Here is a 12,296-nt window from a genome sequence, read left to right on the forward strand (position 1 = left end):
TTAAATGGCACCACTACCCTGACATTTACCGTTCCATCAATCCAGGATTACACAGGTATCCTTATATAAAACGTCCTTGAGGCAGCGCTCTGTGTGGTAAGGCCTGTTATATAATACTTCGTGAGACATCAATTACGTGTAGCTTCCTGAACCAAACCTTTTTTCAATTGGTGTACCGCGCAGGTATGCACAACACCTGTCTTTTCATCTTGGTCAAAATACGAGGGATTGGGGAAACGTGCAAAATCTACCGAAGCGTATTAGACGAACGAATTAATAACTAAGCTTACCTACATGTAATTTAAAAAAAATCATAAACAAGAATAATTATTCAATTTTTGACACAGATATAGGTCTCTATATAATGTCCTGCCAAAGATAATTTACATGTATATAAATTACCGATGGGCGGATCTATGTGTCTATATATAACAATTCCCATCATAGAAGGGCGTGTGACAAAGAAAAACCATATTCATTTGCTTCCGTGATAAAAATAGATGTATAACAAACAGATGCAGAAAACAGGCGAGGCACAAACACGATATCTGCATTGTTTCTGAAGGAAATCCCAAGATCCTAGTTTTTGTTATATTTCGTATACAAATTATACGCCCCACACTGTGTGTCTATCGAGGCGTCGTACGAAAGGTTCAGTCAGCCTAACGACATAATATTGAAATATTCCAGCATGATACAACACATGTTCAAGGGTACGGTACTTGTCCCAGTCTAAAATAACATTTTTATCAATAGAAAACCTTACGACAAGTCTCACTGAAATGACTACGTTCAACGCCTGATAGAAAACTAAGATAAATTTTAACGTCAGTACACGAAGAAGCAAATCGGAAATCAAAGTTAATAAGAAATTACAACTTCAGTAACAGAACGTATGGAATAGTATATTATCAGAGTAGAATCAACGGAAACACCAGCATTTGAACCAAAATAAGAATGACAAGGATCACCACGACAACAGAACGTATGGAATAGTATATTATCAGAGTAGAATCAACGGAAACACCAGCATTTGAACCTAAATAAGAATGACAAGGATCACCACGACCGAAATGTTGGGTGTCGAAATATCTAGATAATTTGAGATTGGAAGTATATGGTATCCAGGGCCCGTATTCATAAAACCGTTCTCATGCTAAAGCATGGATTTTGTGCTCAACCCAAATTTTTTGTTCTGGCTGTAAATTAATAAGAAAAACTTATTCTGTCAATGATTTTGGAAAAAATTTGAAGAGATTTAAAGCCGAATACTGTTTTCAAGGTTTAAACATGACTTTTTGATGGTTTGACATGATTTCAGTGAGTAACAAGAAGGTTGGTTTGAGCACAGAATCCATGCTTGAGCACCAGAACGGTTTCATGAATACGGGCCCAGGTCAATAAAGGTTTTCTCAATGTCAGAGAATTAGTTCTGAGTAAAAAATGTTTAAGGTTCTATTTTGATGTAGTTTGTTGCGCTGAAACCTTGGCATGAAAACAACCACTACAGTACAGGACGCTACAGTGCACGTCTATTATTTGTTTTTGAACAGAATTGAAAACATGAAAATTCTAATGTTCATGTTCATGATGATTTTGAGAAGGATTTTACAGTGAGGAAATTCTGAAATAGCAATGGAGGTGTGAAAGGTCATTATCTGTAAATGGTATTTCCAACCAAAGTATTTTACACAAGCACTATCGGCAGAAGCCTTCTTCAGCACTCTTTTCTAGAAACAATCCTAATTTCCCCATCCGTAGGTTAGGTCATATAATATATATTTGGGGTTTCAACGCGGAGTGTGGGCAGCTCACATATTTTGTAGATGTTGTACATAACATTGAAGATCGGTTATTGACGGCACAAAGAAAGGTGGTCAGGATTAATTGACCTTAAAATCTGATACCAGGTTCAGCATAGTTATTTGAAGATTATGTACCATTTAATGAATTAACTCACACATATTTATTCAAGAGAGAAAAAGAAGTCGGTGATAACATGCTAGTGTCACAGGACCAGTTCTAAAGTGACGTAAAAGAGTTCTATTTAAAAAAATTATGTGGTTTTCTCCCCTTAGCCATAAAAACTGTCAGTGGTAATGTGTGCTACAATGTAGATATAGCAAAATCATATTGAAAAAGTAGATTCAATATGAAGTTAAATGTTAAAAGAAGTCATATGTTAACTATTGACACAGTAAATACTCAATACCAAATATTCATAAGTTTTATAGAAACAAAGAAATTCATGCATCCTTTTTCAACATTTTTTAATAACACACTTTTCTCTAAATTACAAAATCACTCCTCAAATGATACAAATAACACGATGCTGCAGAAACAAACAGGAAATGCGACATTATAACAAGAATAAAATCACATTACAGACTATGAATATATGTTCAATTTTGTTTTAGCATATAGCAAACGAAGAGATTCGCTTTTAAAATCACCAAAAAATAACTATTAATAGAAAATTAACGAAAAGTAAAAAGCTTACAAATGGTCAATTATTTTGAAACAGTACAAAAAAAAAAAGATTTTTATGCCTCAAAATATCAACTGTGTAGGAAAATAGATTGTCCCATGCGAAAAGACACAGAGTGTTATGTATTATACCAAACATTGACAAGAAAACAAATATTCTAAAAACACGGCAAGGAATGTTTACACAGACCATACAAACATGACCAATACGTGGGCGAGGTACGTTATGTTTGGAATGTTAACAAAAAACATACAGATACCAATACCCGGAGACGCCACGCAGAGGTATGGCTAGATAGCATAAACATTCGGAAATACCACAATATAGCAATGACCAAATGAAGGTAAACACAAAATGGTAATACCAGTGGAACAAATACGTCTGTGTACAATATGAATATTTTTGTAATTGTTTTGTTTCAAATGTTGGAGGGAAAATGGTTGAAATTTCATAAACTTTAAATATAGAAAGTTTCCATATGTTTTGCTTTATATAGATATATAAAATTACTATCTTCTTTCACAAAATAGGACACAATAGGTTGATTTGAATACGAGCACAAGTTAATAACGGTTACCGTTAAAGATGTTGCGATTTGATTTTTTTTACACTCCGACATGGCTGATATATCTGTATCCCATAACTGCTACGTGTTACAGACTACCAGCTCGTGGTTTAATTCTTCACATAGAGAATCAAAATAATGTCATTTGACGTCATACCACTTCGTGACGTTACAATTGCATTAATAATTTCATCACTCGGTATTTTGTTTTAAACTAGACAATGAGCTTGTTTGAATCTCTTGTTATCTCCATCAAATATTGACACATGCTTATAGATAGCAGTAAGATATAATGAAAGAAAAACATATTTGTTCCCTTTATTGATAATTATTGTTCTGTTGATTTCTATAAAAAAAATCATCTATACAATGCATAACACTTACTAATATAGAAAACAAATCATATAAAAAATATACCGACATTATCGGGCACAACATTGAAAACGTGAACAATATGAAATGGAAAAGTATTTCAAGTGAAAACGTTACAGTATGTGTTGTGATTGAAAGCATAGGGCTTTTTGGCATCTCTGTGAGAGTTCCAATGTATGTTTGAATTAATACACCTTATACTAAATATGTTTGATCGTTCTTGTTCTTCTACGATTCATTTGCAACGAGTGCTCTGATTGGATAAGGACCATGTTCTAATCTGCGACAGAGACATGGTTTCATCGTGTTAAGCCCCGCCCATCGCATGTTGGCCACGCCTCGTTGCTATCCAAAACAACGTCACAATTATTCCTTGATCGTAATTTAATTTATACATTGATTTATTACTGAAACTTACACCAGATCAATATGTAACTAAATCCACAAAACATAAACAAATATTTCACATGTAGGCATGCACAATTATCATGATTATCTGTGTTATATGTAATTTACACATTAACAACAAAAAAAGTTAATATTGTCTTGTTAGGAATCCCTACTTGTTATTATCTTCTTGGGGCTTTGGAGGGGATCCATTCCGGCAAAATGATTTAACATTTGAAATTAAAATATCCGACATCAATATATTAAATTTTAATAAAAATGTATGTCAAACAAAAGATATATTTGGCAACTATTATTATAGTACTATTGAGATTTGTCCCTTTGACGATTTCATCCTTGACAATAATGTAAACATGAATCTAGATATGTTGTGATTTATCACATTTTGTTAATTGATTTCTGCAAATGTATGGGAATGGTAAGATTTAGTAACTAACTTTCCAAGTGAAGAAGTTGAGATTTTAAACTACAAACTTAAATATGACGGGTGTAACAATGGAGATTAAATGATATAGTTGTAAATTATAATTTAGATTAGAAATTCAATCACACAAAAACATGTGCCGATGTATCAGGAGAAGTAATACATATAAGGAAGTTGATTGATTAGTAGTATAATACACACGTACATGTATATAAAATGTATTGCATCCCAGAACAACTTTATATTTCACATATTAAGTTGCTTATAATACAAATTATACGAAATAAATATTAAAATCGTTTTGAGGTACATACCGTGAAAAATGCAAATGTGATTAAACTTTTAATGTAATTACCTCAGAATTGACGAGTCAAGATAAATACACTACCTGTTTGATATGTTTTCCTTACTGTCGTATGGTATACAGGTCGGTAGTCATACGTATTTTTGGCATGTACAACAAAACAATCAGGATGTATATAATCATACAAAAATATATCATTCAAAATTTATTTTGCGAGCTATCTTTCAGTCGATTGTATGTGTAATGTTACATTTCAAGTTTACGAAGCTTAGCTGAAGCAATTTATGTAAATCGGAGATATCCAGTTTTAGATATATTTATTAATAAGTGTTTACATATATATACACTGCATATATGTACGTGTGTGTGTGTGTGTGTGTGTGTGTGTGTGTGTGTGTGTTCGTGTGTGTTCGAATTGAAAACACGCTCACAATTGCATCCCTACCTTATTGAAAAATAATCAGAGCTTTGTAAATAAGGTCATTATTAAGATTTGAGCTAAATGTTTTTTGTTTTTTTGAGATATGTGAACCCGTTCATACTAAATGTACCATTAATAAATTCAGATCAAATTTGTGACAAAAAATAGTTTTGTATAAGATTTCAAGAAAATAATTTTAACTTTAAAAATGTCGTCAGATCTTTGGAAAGTCTATGATATTCTACTATAACAATACAGAGATGGAATGTTAACACGTGTTTACAACAGTTTATTGTATTCTGTCCAATCAGCTGACAGCATGGTGGTCGTACGTGATAAGTCCAAGGGGCATGACCTGTTTGGCATCGAACACCACGTACTCCTGTGTCATCGTGCTTTCCTCTAACCCACAGTCCCGAGAGGGCTTCAGGCGTCCGGGTGTCTGTGGGGGAAACGTTTTAATGTCGTATTTTCATAATAAAATTGAATTGAGAACCAAATTAAGAATACACCCAGGTGGGGAATCACATTTTCATATGTTCTGTAACATCATATTGACGGCAAATTGCATGATGTTGGGCTAAATCCATTCGTTCTTAGAGGACTATTAGAGCACAACAATGGTATGCATGCTTTCATTTCGGTATGCGGAGATTGACTACTAAACAAGTCGATCAAAAACATGAATGATTATCTCTAATCTTGGTGTCAGTGTTTTGAATTAATCTACATCACTTGCAATCTTTAAAAGTCGACAATAATATGTTGTAATAAGCGTTGTTGTTCCATTTCATTGAACAGACGACAGTTGGATTTACAAATTTCCAAGGGGGGGGTCTTGAAGCCTAAAAAAACTATGGATCCGGCCACTGGACGACACAAGGGCAGTCGATGGCATAAAGGGCGCGTTCACANACTTTTAAACAAAATTATCAGGTGTGGGGGAGGGGGGTTAGGGAGGTCTTGAAGCCTAAAAAAACTATGGATCCGGTTACTGGACGACACAAGGGCAGTCGATGGCATAAAGGGCGCGTTCACAAATTAATCAACAAACAAACATTCCATATAAGTCCCGTCACTTTGACGATATACGATCTACTGGATATACTTACGATTATGGAGTCGTGACCAGGATGTGGTGACTTTCTCGCCCTGTCTTGCTTTGTGATGCTTTCTATGTGCCCCAGTCCAGCCTCAACAAGTAGGATCTTCCTCACCTGTCACAGACAAGTCGTCACCCAATTAATGACTATACAACATAGTAACATAGCATGGCGACAATATTTAAACTGCTACGCAACATAGTACAATATTAATATAGTGATATAACATCGTAACAACGCTACACAATATCGTAATGTAATATATATATATATATATAGCATTGTTTAAACTATTATACAACATGGTTATATAGTAACATTGTCACAGCTGACTACAAACGAAGTAATAAAGTGTGTCAACGTTGTTATACTGATTACACAAGAGGTAAATAAAGTGGGTATATTTATGGGTAGCGTTGTTCCATGAAACTATAATGTTTGCCTTTTTACCACTAATAAGTTTTGATTTCACCAAATCGAAGTGAAACAGCGACATTGAAACGTACTTCGATAAGAGAGTTCAGGACATCGACCTAACAACTTATAGGGAGCGATGTTTGTATACAACAGTTGTTAAAGGGGCTGGTCGGGGGAAAAAATGTCATATTTGCTAAAATGGCATACACATGTTTAAAATCCTTTCTTATGAAATATACCTATACAAATTTTGCTGAAATTCACTCCCTAAGAGTAAAAAATATAATAGAAATCCTAAATCGTCACCTGACAGTCTAAAACTCTCAAATGACCCAGATCAGTGATGTAATTTTACCGCACGCGCGTCATCAACAAGGCCAAATGTAAACATCGCGGCAAAAGAAAAAGATGCATGCAAAAGTCATGACAGGCACGAAATATCAATACCGTTATATATAACAACAACATATAGGTAGGAATACTACACTTGCATCATACATGACCATTGAAAACAATTATTTACGTATAGTATTGCTGTCTTGTCCGCTAGTTGAGTCCGACATGGCACATGACGGCGTGCTATTGTTATCTTCACTGCCACACTTTCGAAACCACCACGTGACATATATAAATAGATCTGCGCTAAATTTACTCGGGGCTTCCCCGAGATTTCAGTGGTCAAAACTGGACATTTCAAGCAGAACTCGACCATCATATTGCCTTGGTATAACTTTTGGAAGGCCAGAGAACGGATTTAGACCCATTTATTTTGTAATTTTTCCAGGACCAGCCCCTTTAAGCTCTTACAAAGCCCTCTTCGCATCTCCCACATCTAGCAAATGCAAACAAGTGAGACTGGTCTTGGACAAGTTTAATTTGCTCGGCGTAGATATTTCCCTGCATGATGCCTAAGAGGAATATTAGTGACAAATGTCTCTGACGAATACTTATGTACTCACCCCTGAGAAATGAGCCGCCTTTGAAGGGTATTTTGAAAAGTAAAGACCTCTTCCGTATTCTCCATGTATGAAATCTATAAAATTAAAAAAAAATACTGACAAAACTTCTTGACGTTTATTCGATGAATACGTCTCTCGTGTAATATGAAACAGTTTCCAATCGGCACAATCGTGTTATTCATTCATCACAAAATATTTTGAAATTCATCTTTGATAAATACTTTACTTTCCTATAATTGAACGTGGCATTTCATTAAGTTATTTTACATAAAACAACTTTTCCGATCAGCATGCTGTTCAAGCTCACCTGACTCTGTAAATCCATGTGTGAGAATGTCTGGGATCCTTTCTGGATGTTCCAGTGTACCACAGTAGTAAAGGTCAACCACTATGGAGGAGTCAATCAGGGTACTCAGCTTGTTCTTGTAGTCCTCCATGAACTGTTCTGTCAGCGTAGCCTGCATTGCAGAAGAAATAACAGGATATAAAGTATTGCTATGTCAGGGTGGCTTATATAACGTAGTAACATGTTGTTTTGTCAGCGCAGCCTGTCTGCCAGGCAAGATAGCAGAGCATGATGTCTTGCTTTGCCAGAGTGGCTTATATAACTGAAGAAATTACTGGTTATAACATATTGTTTAGTCGGGGTTGTCTGTATCACAAGAGAATTTACAACACACGATGTCTTGTTTCCTCGGGGCAGCCTACACCACAGGCTGAACTACTAGTTAAGTATCCAGCATTACCAATACCCCCACAATGTGCAGATAAAACTGTAGGTGACGTATTGCCTCACAAATATTTTTATACTTCATTTGTCATCAACAATGTTTTCCTTTTTTACTTTACGTAAGTAGAAGTAAGAAGTTTTCAGGAAACTATTAGTATAGAAGAGAAAAGGTTCACGAAGATGAGAGGATGGTCATACCTTTGAGATTGTGGTGACTTCGTTATTGCTTTTCACTGCGGGATCTAGCTTCATAGACTTTTTAAATCGTTCCGTGACATCATAAAAGAATGCAGCATCTTTCATGTGGTCATAGGGTTCCGGTGTATTGCGGGCGTTGGAAGGCGGGAAGGACACATACTTGCTGTCATCTGTATGAAAACAGAATCTCAAATGATTAAGCTTCAGTGGAAGACGGGACATATTCGTTCTGTAGGCTACATATAACACAAAAGCTTGTTGCTATTTATTATTAAATTCAATGGCAGATTTTACAGCTCTTCCTTCTTTTGGCGTACAAAAACGACAATCAACAACGTTTTGTGGCGTACACAAACGACAATCAACAACGGTTTTTGGCGTACACAAACGGCAATCAACAACGTGTTTTAGCGTACACAAACGACAATCAACAACGGGTTTTTTTTGGCGCACACAAACGACAATCAACAACATTTTAATTAATTAAGAAGTTTTGTTACAGTAAAAATACATCACACTTGTCTCATGATATTGGGTATATATTGCATCATTCACTCCTTTAGGTAGACATATGTAAATGCAGATATTTTGTCAGCGGTTGTGGTTGAAATCTGGATGATAGGTTGTAAGATACGTCGGCAAAGATGTTCATTCATAAGATATTTAATCAAATACAGAATTATGTAACTGCACTGCATACCTGCGCTATAATGTTCAACCAATATTGATCTTTATTCTCAACTGACTTTATACAAAATACCCACACACTACAACGAGTGTGATATACAAAAGAACGTTGCTGATTAAAAACCAGAACACAAATACTTTCTTGAAATTTTTTCTGCCATTTTTCTTTCACAAAAAAAGTTACTTATAATGATTCATATTTCTTATGTATTTTAGATATATGGATTTATGTCGATCAGAAGTCGGCCTAGGATGATCACCTTTGAAAACATTTTTGAAAGGGCGTGAATGGACAAGACAGGTGATACTATTTTTCTTCTGTCATTTATAGTAAAGAAAAGATATCCAAATAACCAACTGGTTGACACTGAGGGGACACTTGGTTGAACGGCTACTGAATCTATGTTTACAAAGAACAATAAAACAATTGTATTTGAAAATGAAGAAAAGTAACGGTGTAGCTCCACATAACATGTGAGAACTTGTACAAATCAAGGTTCTAGACTCAAAAGAGTGAGTCTGGTTAGTCTTACCAACTTACCAAATGTCATGAGCTTGCTGTTCTTTTCAGGGTTAGTCTCTAGCAGAGATTCGAGGCGCTTCTTCTTTATGGTGAGATCCATCGAGTCAACTTGTTGTTGAAGTTCGTTAATGAGATCTTCTGAGCTTATTTCGGAGCCATCATCTAAAATTAGGACCACAAAACACGCTTACTTAATGGATCTAAGAAGTATTTCCCCCCAAATGATGGTCAGCATCCTGGGTAGCTATACTAAATAAGAGGTCCAAAGTACGAAAGTAATGTATTTGTAAGCTCTTTCTCTATTCCTACCCTAATCAATACAAAACTTCCCTTATATCACTGAAGTTAAAGCATGAGCTAACCCAGGTCACGGACATTGCCATGTACATATCATATTACAACTTCAATATTCACGTACAACACTTCTCTTCTATACACAGCTCCCTGGCCTTCTGACATAAGTTCATGTTGGCCTATATATATATTCAAAACCCTGTTGTGAACAAAATCGCAAAGGTTAAAGTTACAACACAAACAACCAATGAATACCAAAATCCTGTTGTAGTAGGGCATCTTCACAAATACAAGAAATACTCACAGTTAAACAATCTTTTTCCAAATTGTCAAAAACAAAATAGGATTTGCAGAGTCTAGTGTATTTAATCCAGTAACAAACAGATTTGAGTTAATACTTCAAAAAGTAAAGAACGTCTATACGCTAATTGACCAAATAACAAACATGATATCGTAAAGGCTTTCTACTGTCACGTGCACAGCGCCACAGGTTTAAGTCAACAATAAACTGATACAGCGTCCCTGTTAACTACACCAATAAATAGCAGCTGTTTACCTATAAGTATTGATTATGACGATCTCTATACCTGCAGCGTAACACTGTGTTGTGTTGTCGGATGATGCTATATATATATATATATATTAAGTACCACAATGTGACAAAGAATTATGTGACAGTCAGATTTCATCATAGTGCTCATATGCCTATTGTTATAGCAACATTTACCTTACATCATGCATGTATGTTCTCCCTGAGACTAACTCGATTATACTGACAGTACATATATATATATCTTGTCCAACAACTTACCTTGAACTACATGACAGAATATATTACAGAAGCAGTGTGGTTCTAGTACAGACTAGTACAAGTAAACCGTCTAATATATGTTCATAATTTATCAGAGTAAAGTGGCTCCAGAAAGACAATTCACACTACATCACATACAAAGTAGATTTAGAATGTCGAAGAACTCCACAGTACAACGTGGCTTTAGAATGCCAAAGAAAATATTAGTACAGTGTGGCTTTAAAATGCCTTAGAACACAGCAGTACAACGTGGCCTTTGAATACCAAAGACACAAGTACACCTTGGTTTTTGAATGGCAAAGAAAACCATAACACAACATGGCTTAAGAATGTAAAAGAGCCAAAGTACAACGTGGCTTTGGAATGTCACAGAACACCACAGTACAACGTGGCTTTAGAATGCCAAAGAAATACATCAAAATAAGTAGCAAAGCGACAAGTATCTCTAATACGGATCAAAGTTTGTGAGAGAAAAAACAATCTCTTTATATAATTTTGTTATTTCATGACACAATTAACACAAGAACGCACAATGTAATACAACGTGAAATCTCCGTTGGTACCTTCTTTTTTGAATGCATTCATATCGTTAAGTGGTAGAATCTTTCGAGGATTCCCCATATAAACAAACAGTATATCAATTAAATGTGTTGAAATTATTTTTGTGGTTCCTTTAAAATACAAACGTTTCTACATAACGAACATTTTATGTTATATGATATTATGTGCTTGCGACGTGTTTACCATGTTCTATAAAATGGGTTATGGATTGATATTATTCCTTTTACAAGATAAAGTAATAAGGTTGTCATTTACCTGAATTTGATCTTTCCAGTAAGAGTGAAGATGCTTTTGCTGTTGAGAATTTGTATCCTAGATATTCTTTCTCTGAAAAAGACAAAAACAGTTTTACTTATTTTGTATGTCCAAAATTCAATGATTAAGACTATCAACCGCAGAATAAGGAAGCTTAAAACAAATGGTGAAAATGATGAATGTGAACCTGTAAACTGAAGAAATTGTTTGAGAACTTACATAAGAAATAGGAGTCTTACACAGTTAATCACGAGGTCATTATCCTAATAAATATTAGACAGTTTAACAATTTGTTTATTATTTAAGTCAGCCAATGATGTAGTCATTATCTCAATAGAGTCAATGATGTACTGACTATCTTAGTCTAAGTCGATATAATGTACTAAATATCTACGTCTATGATGTTCCCATTAACTTAGTATATGAGTCAATGATGTACTCATTATCTTAGTCTGAGTCAATGATGTACACATTATCTGAGTCTGAGTCAATGATGTACACATTATCTGAGTCTGAGTCAATGATGTACACATTATTTGAGTCTGCGTCAATGACATACACATGATCTGAGTCTGAGTCAATGATGTACACATGATCTGAGTCTGAGTCAATGATGTACACATTATCTGAGTCTGAGTCAATGACATACACATGATCTGAGTCTGAGTCAATGATGTACTCATGATCTTAGTCTGAGTCAATGATGTACACATTATCTGAGTCTGAGTCAATGATGTACACATTATCTGAGTCTGAGTCAATGATGTACACATTAT

The 12,296-nt window shown here is 34.9% G+C and overlaps 1 protein-coding gene across 1 annotated transcript in view; it reads right to left on the minus strand.

Moving 5' to 3' along the window:
* Positions 1-2,253: 2,253 nt before the first annotated feature.
* Positions 2,254-12,296, minus strand: part of LOC110449214 — a 36,787-nt gene continuing 26,744 nt past the window's right edge. Inside the window, exons 11-17 of the mRNA XM_021495920.1 lie at positions 11,521-11,592; positions 9,618-9,761; positions 8,390-8,559; positions 7,769-7,919; positions 7,462-7,535; positions 6,095-6,199; positions 2,254-5,424 (exon numbers count right to left, since the gene is read on the minus strand). Of these exons, the coding sequence (XP_021351595.1) occupies positions 5,290-5,424; positions 6,095-6,199; positions 7,462-7,535; positions 7,769-7,919; positions 8,390-8,559; positions 9,618-9,761; positions 11,521-11,592 (851 nt within the window). The 3' untranslated portion in view covers positions 2,254-5,289. The remainder of the gene's footprint in view (positions 5,425-6,094; positions 6,200-7,461; positions 7,536-7,768; positions 7,920-8,389; positions 8,560-9,617; positions 9,762-11,520; positions 11,593-12,296) is intronic.

This window comes from Mizuhopecten yessoensis, unplaced genomic scaffold, assembly GCF_002113885.1.
Source record: "Mizuhopecten yessoensis strain PY_sf001 unplaced genomic scaffold, ASM211388v2 scaffold431, whole genome shotgun sequence".
In the NCBI taxonomy this organism is placed as follows: domain Eukaryota; kingdom Metazoa; phylum Mollusca; class Bivalvia; order Pectinida; family Pectinidae; genus Mizuhopecten; species Mizuhopecten yessoensis.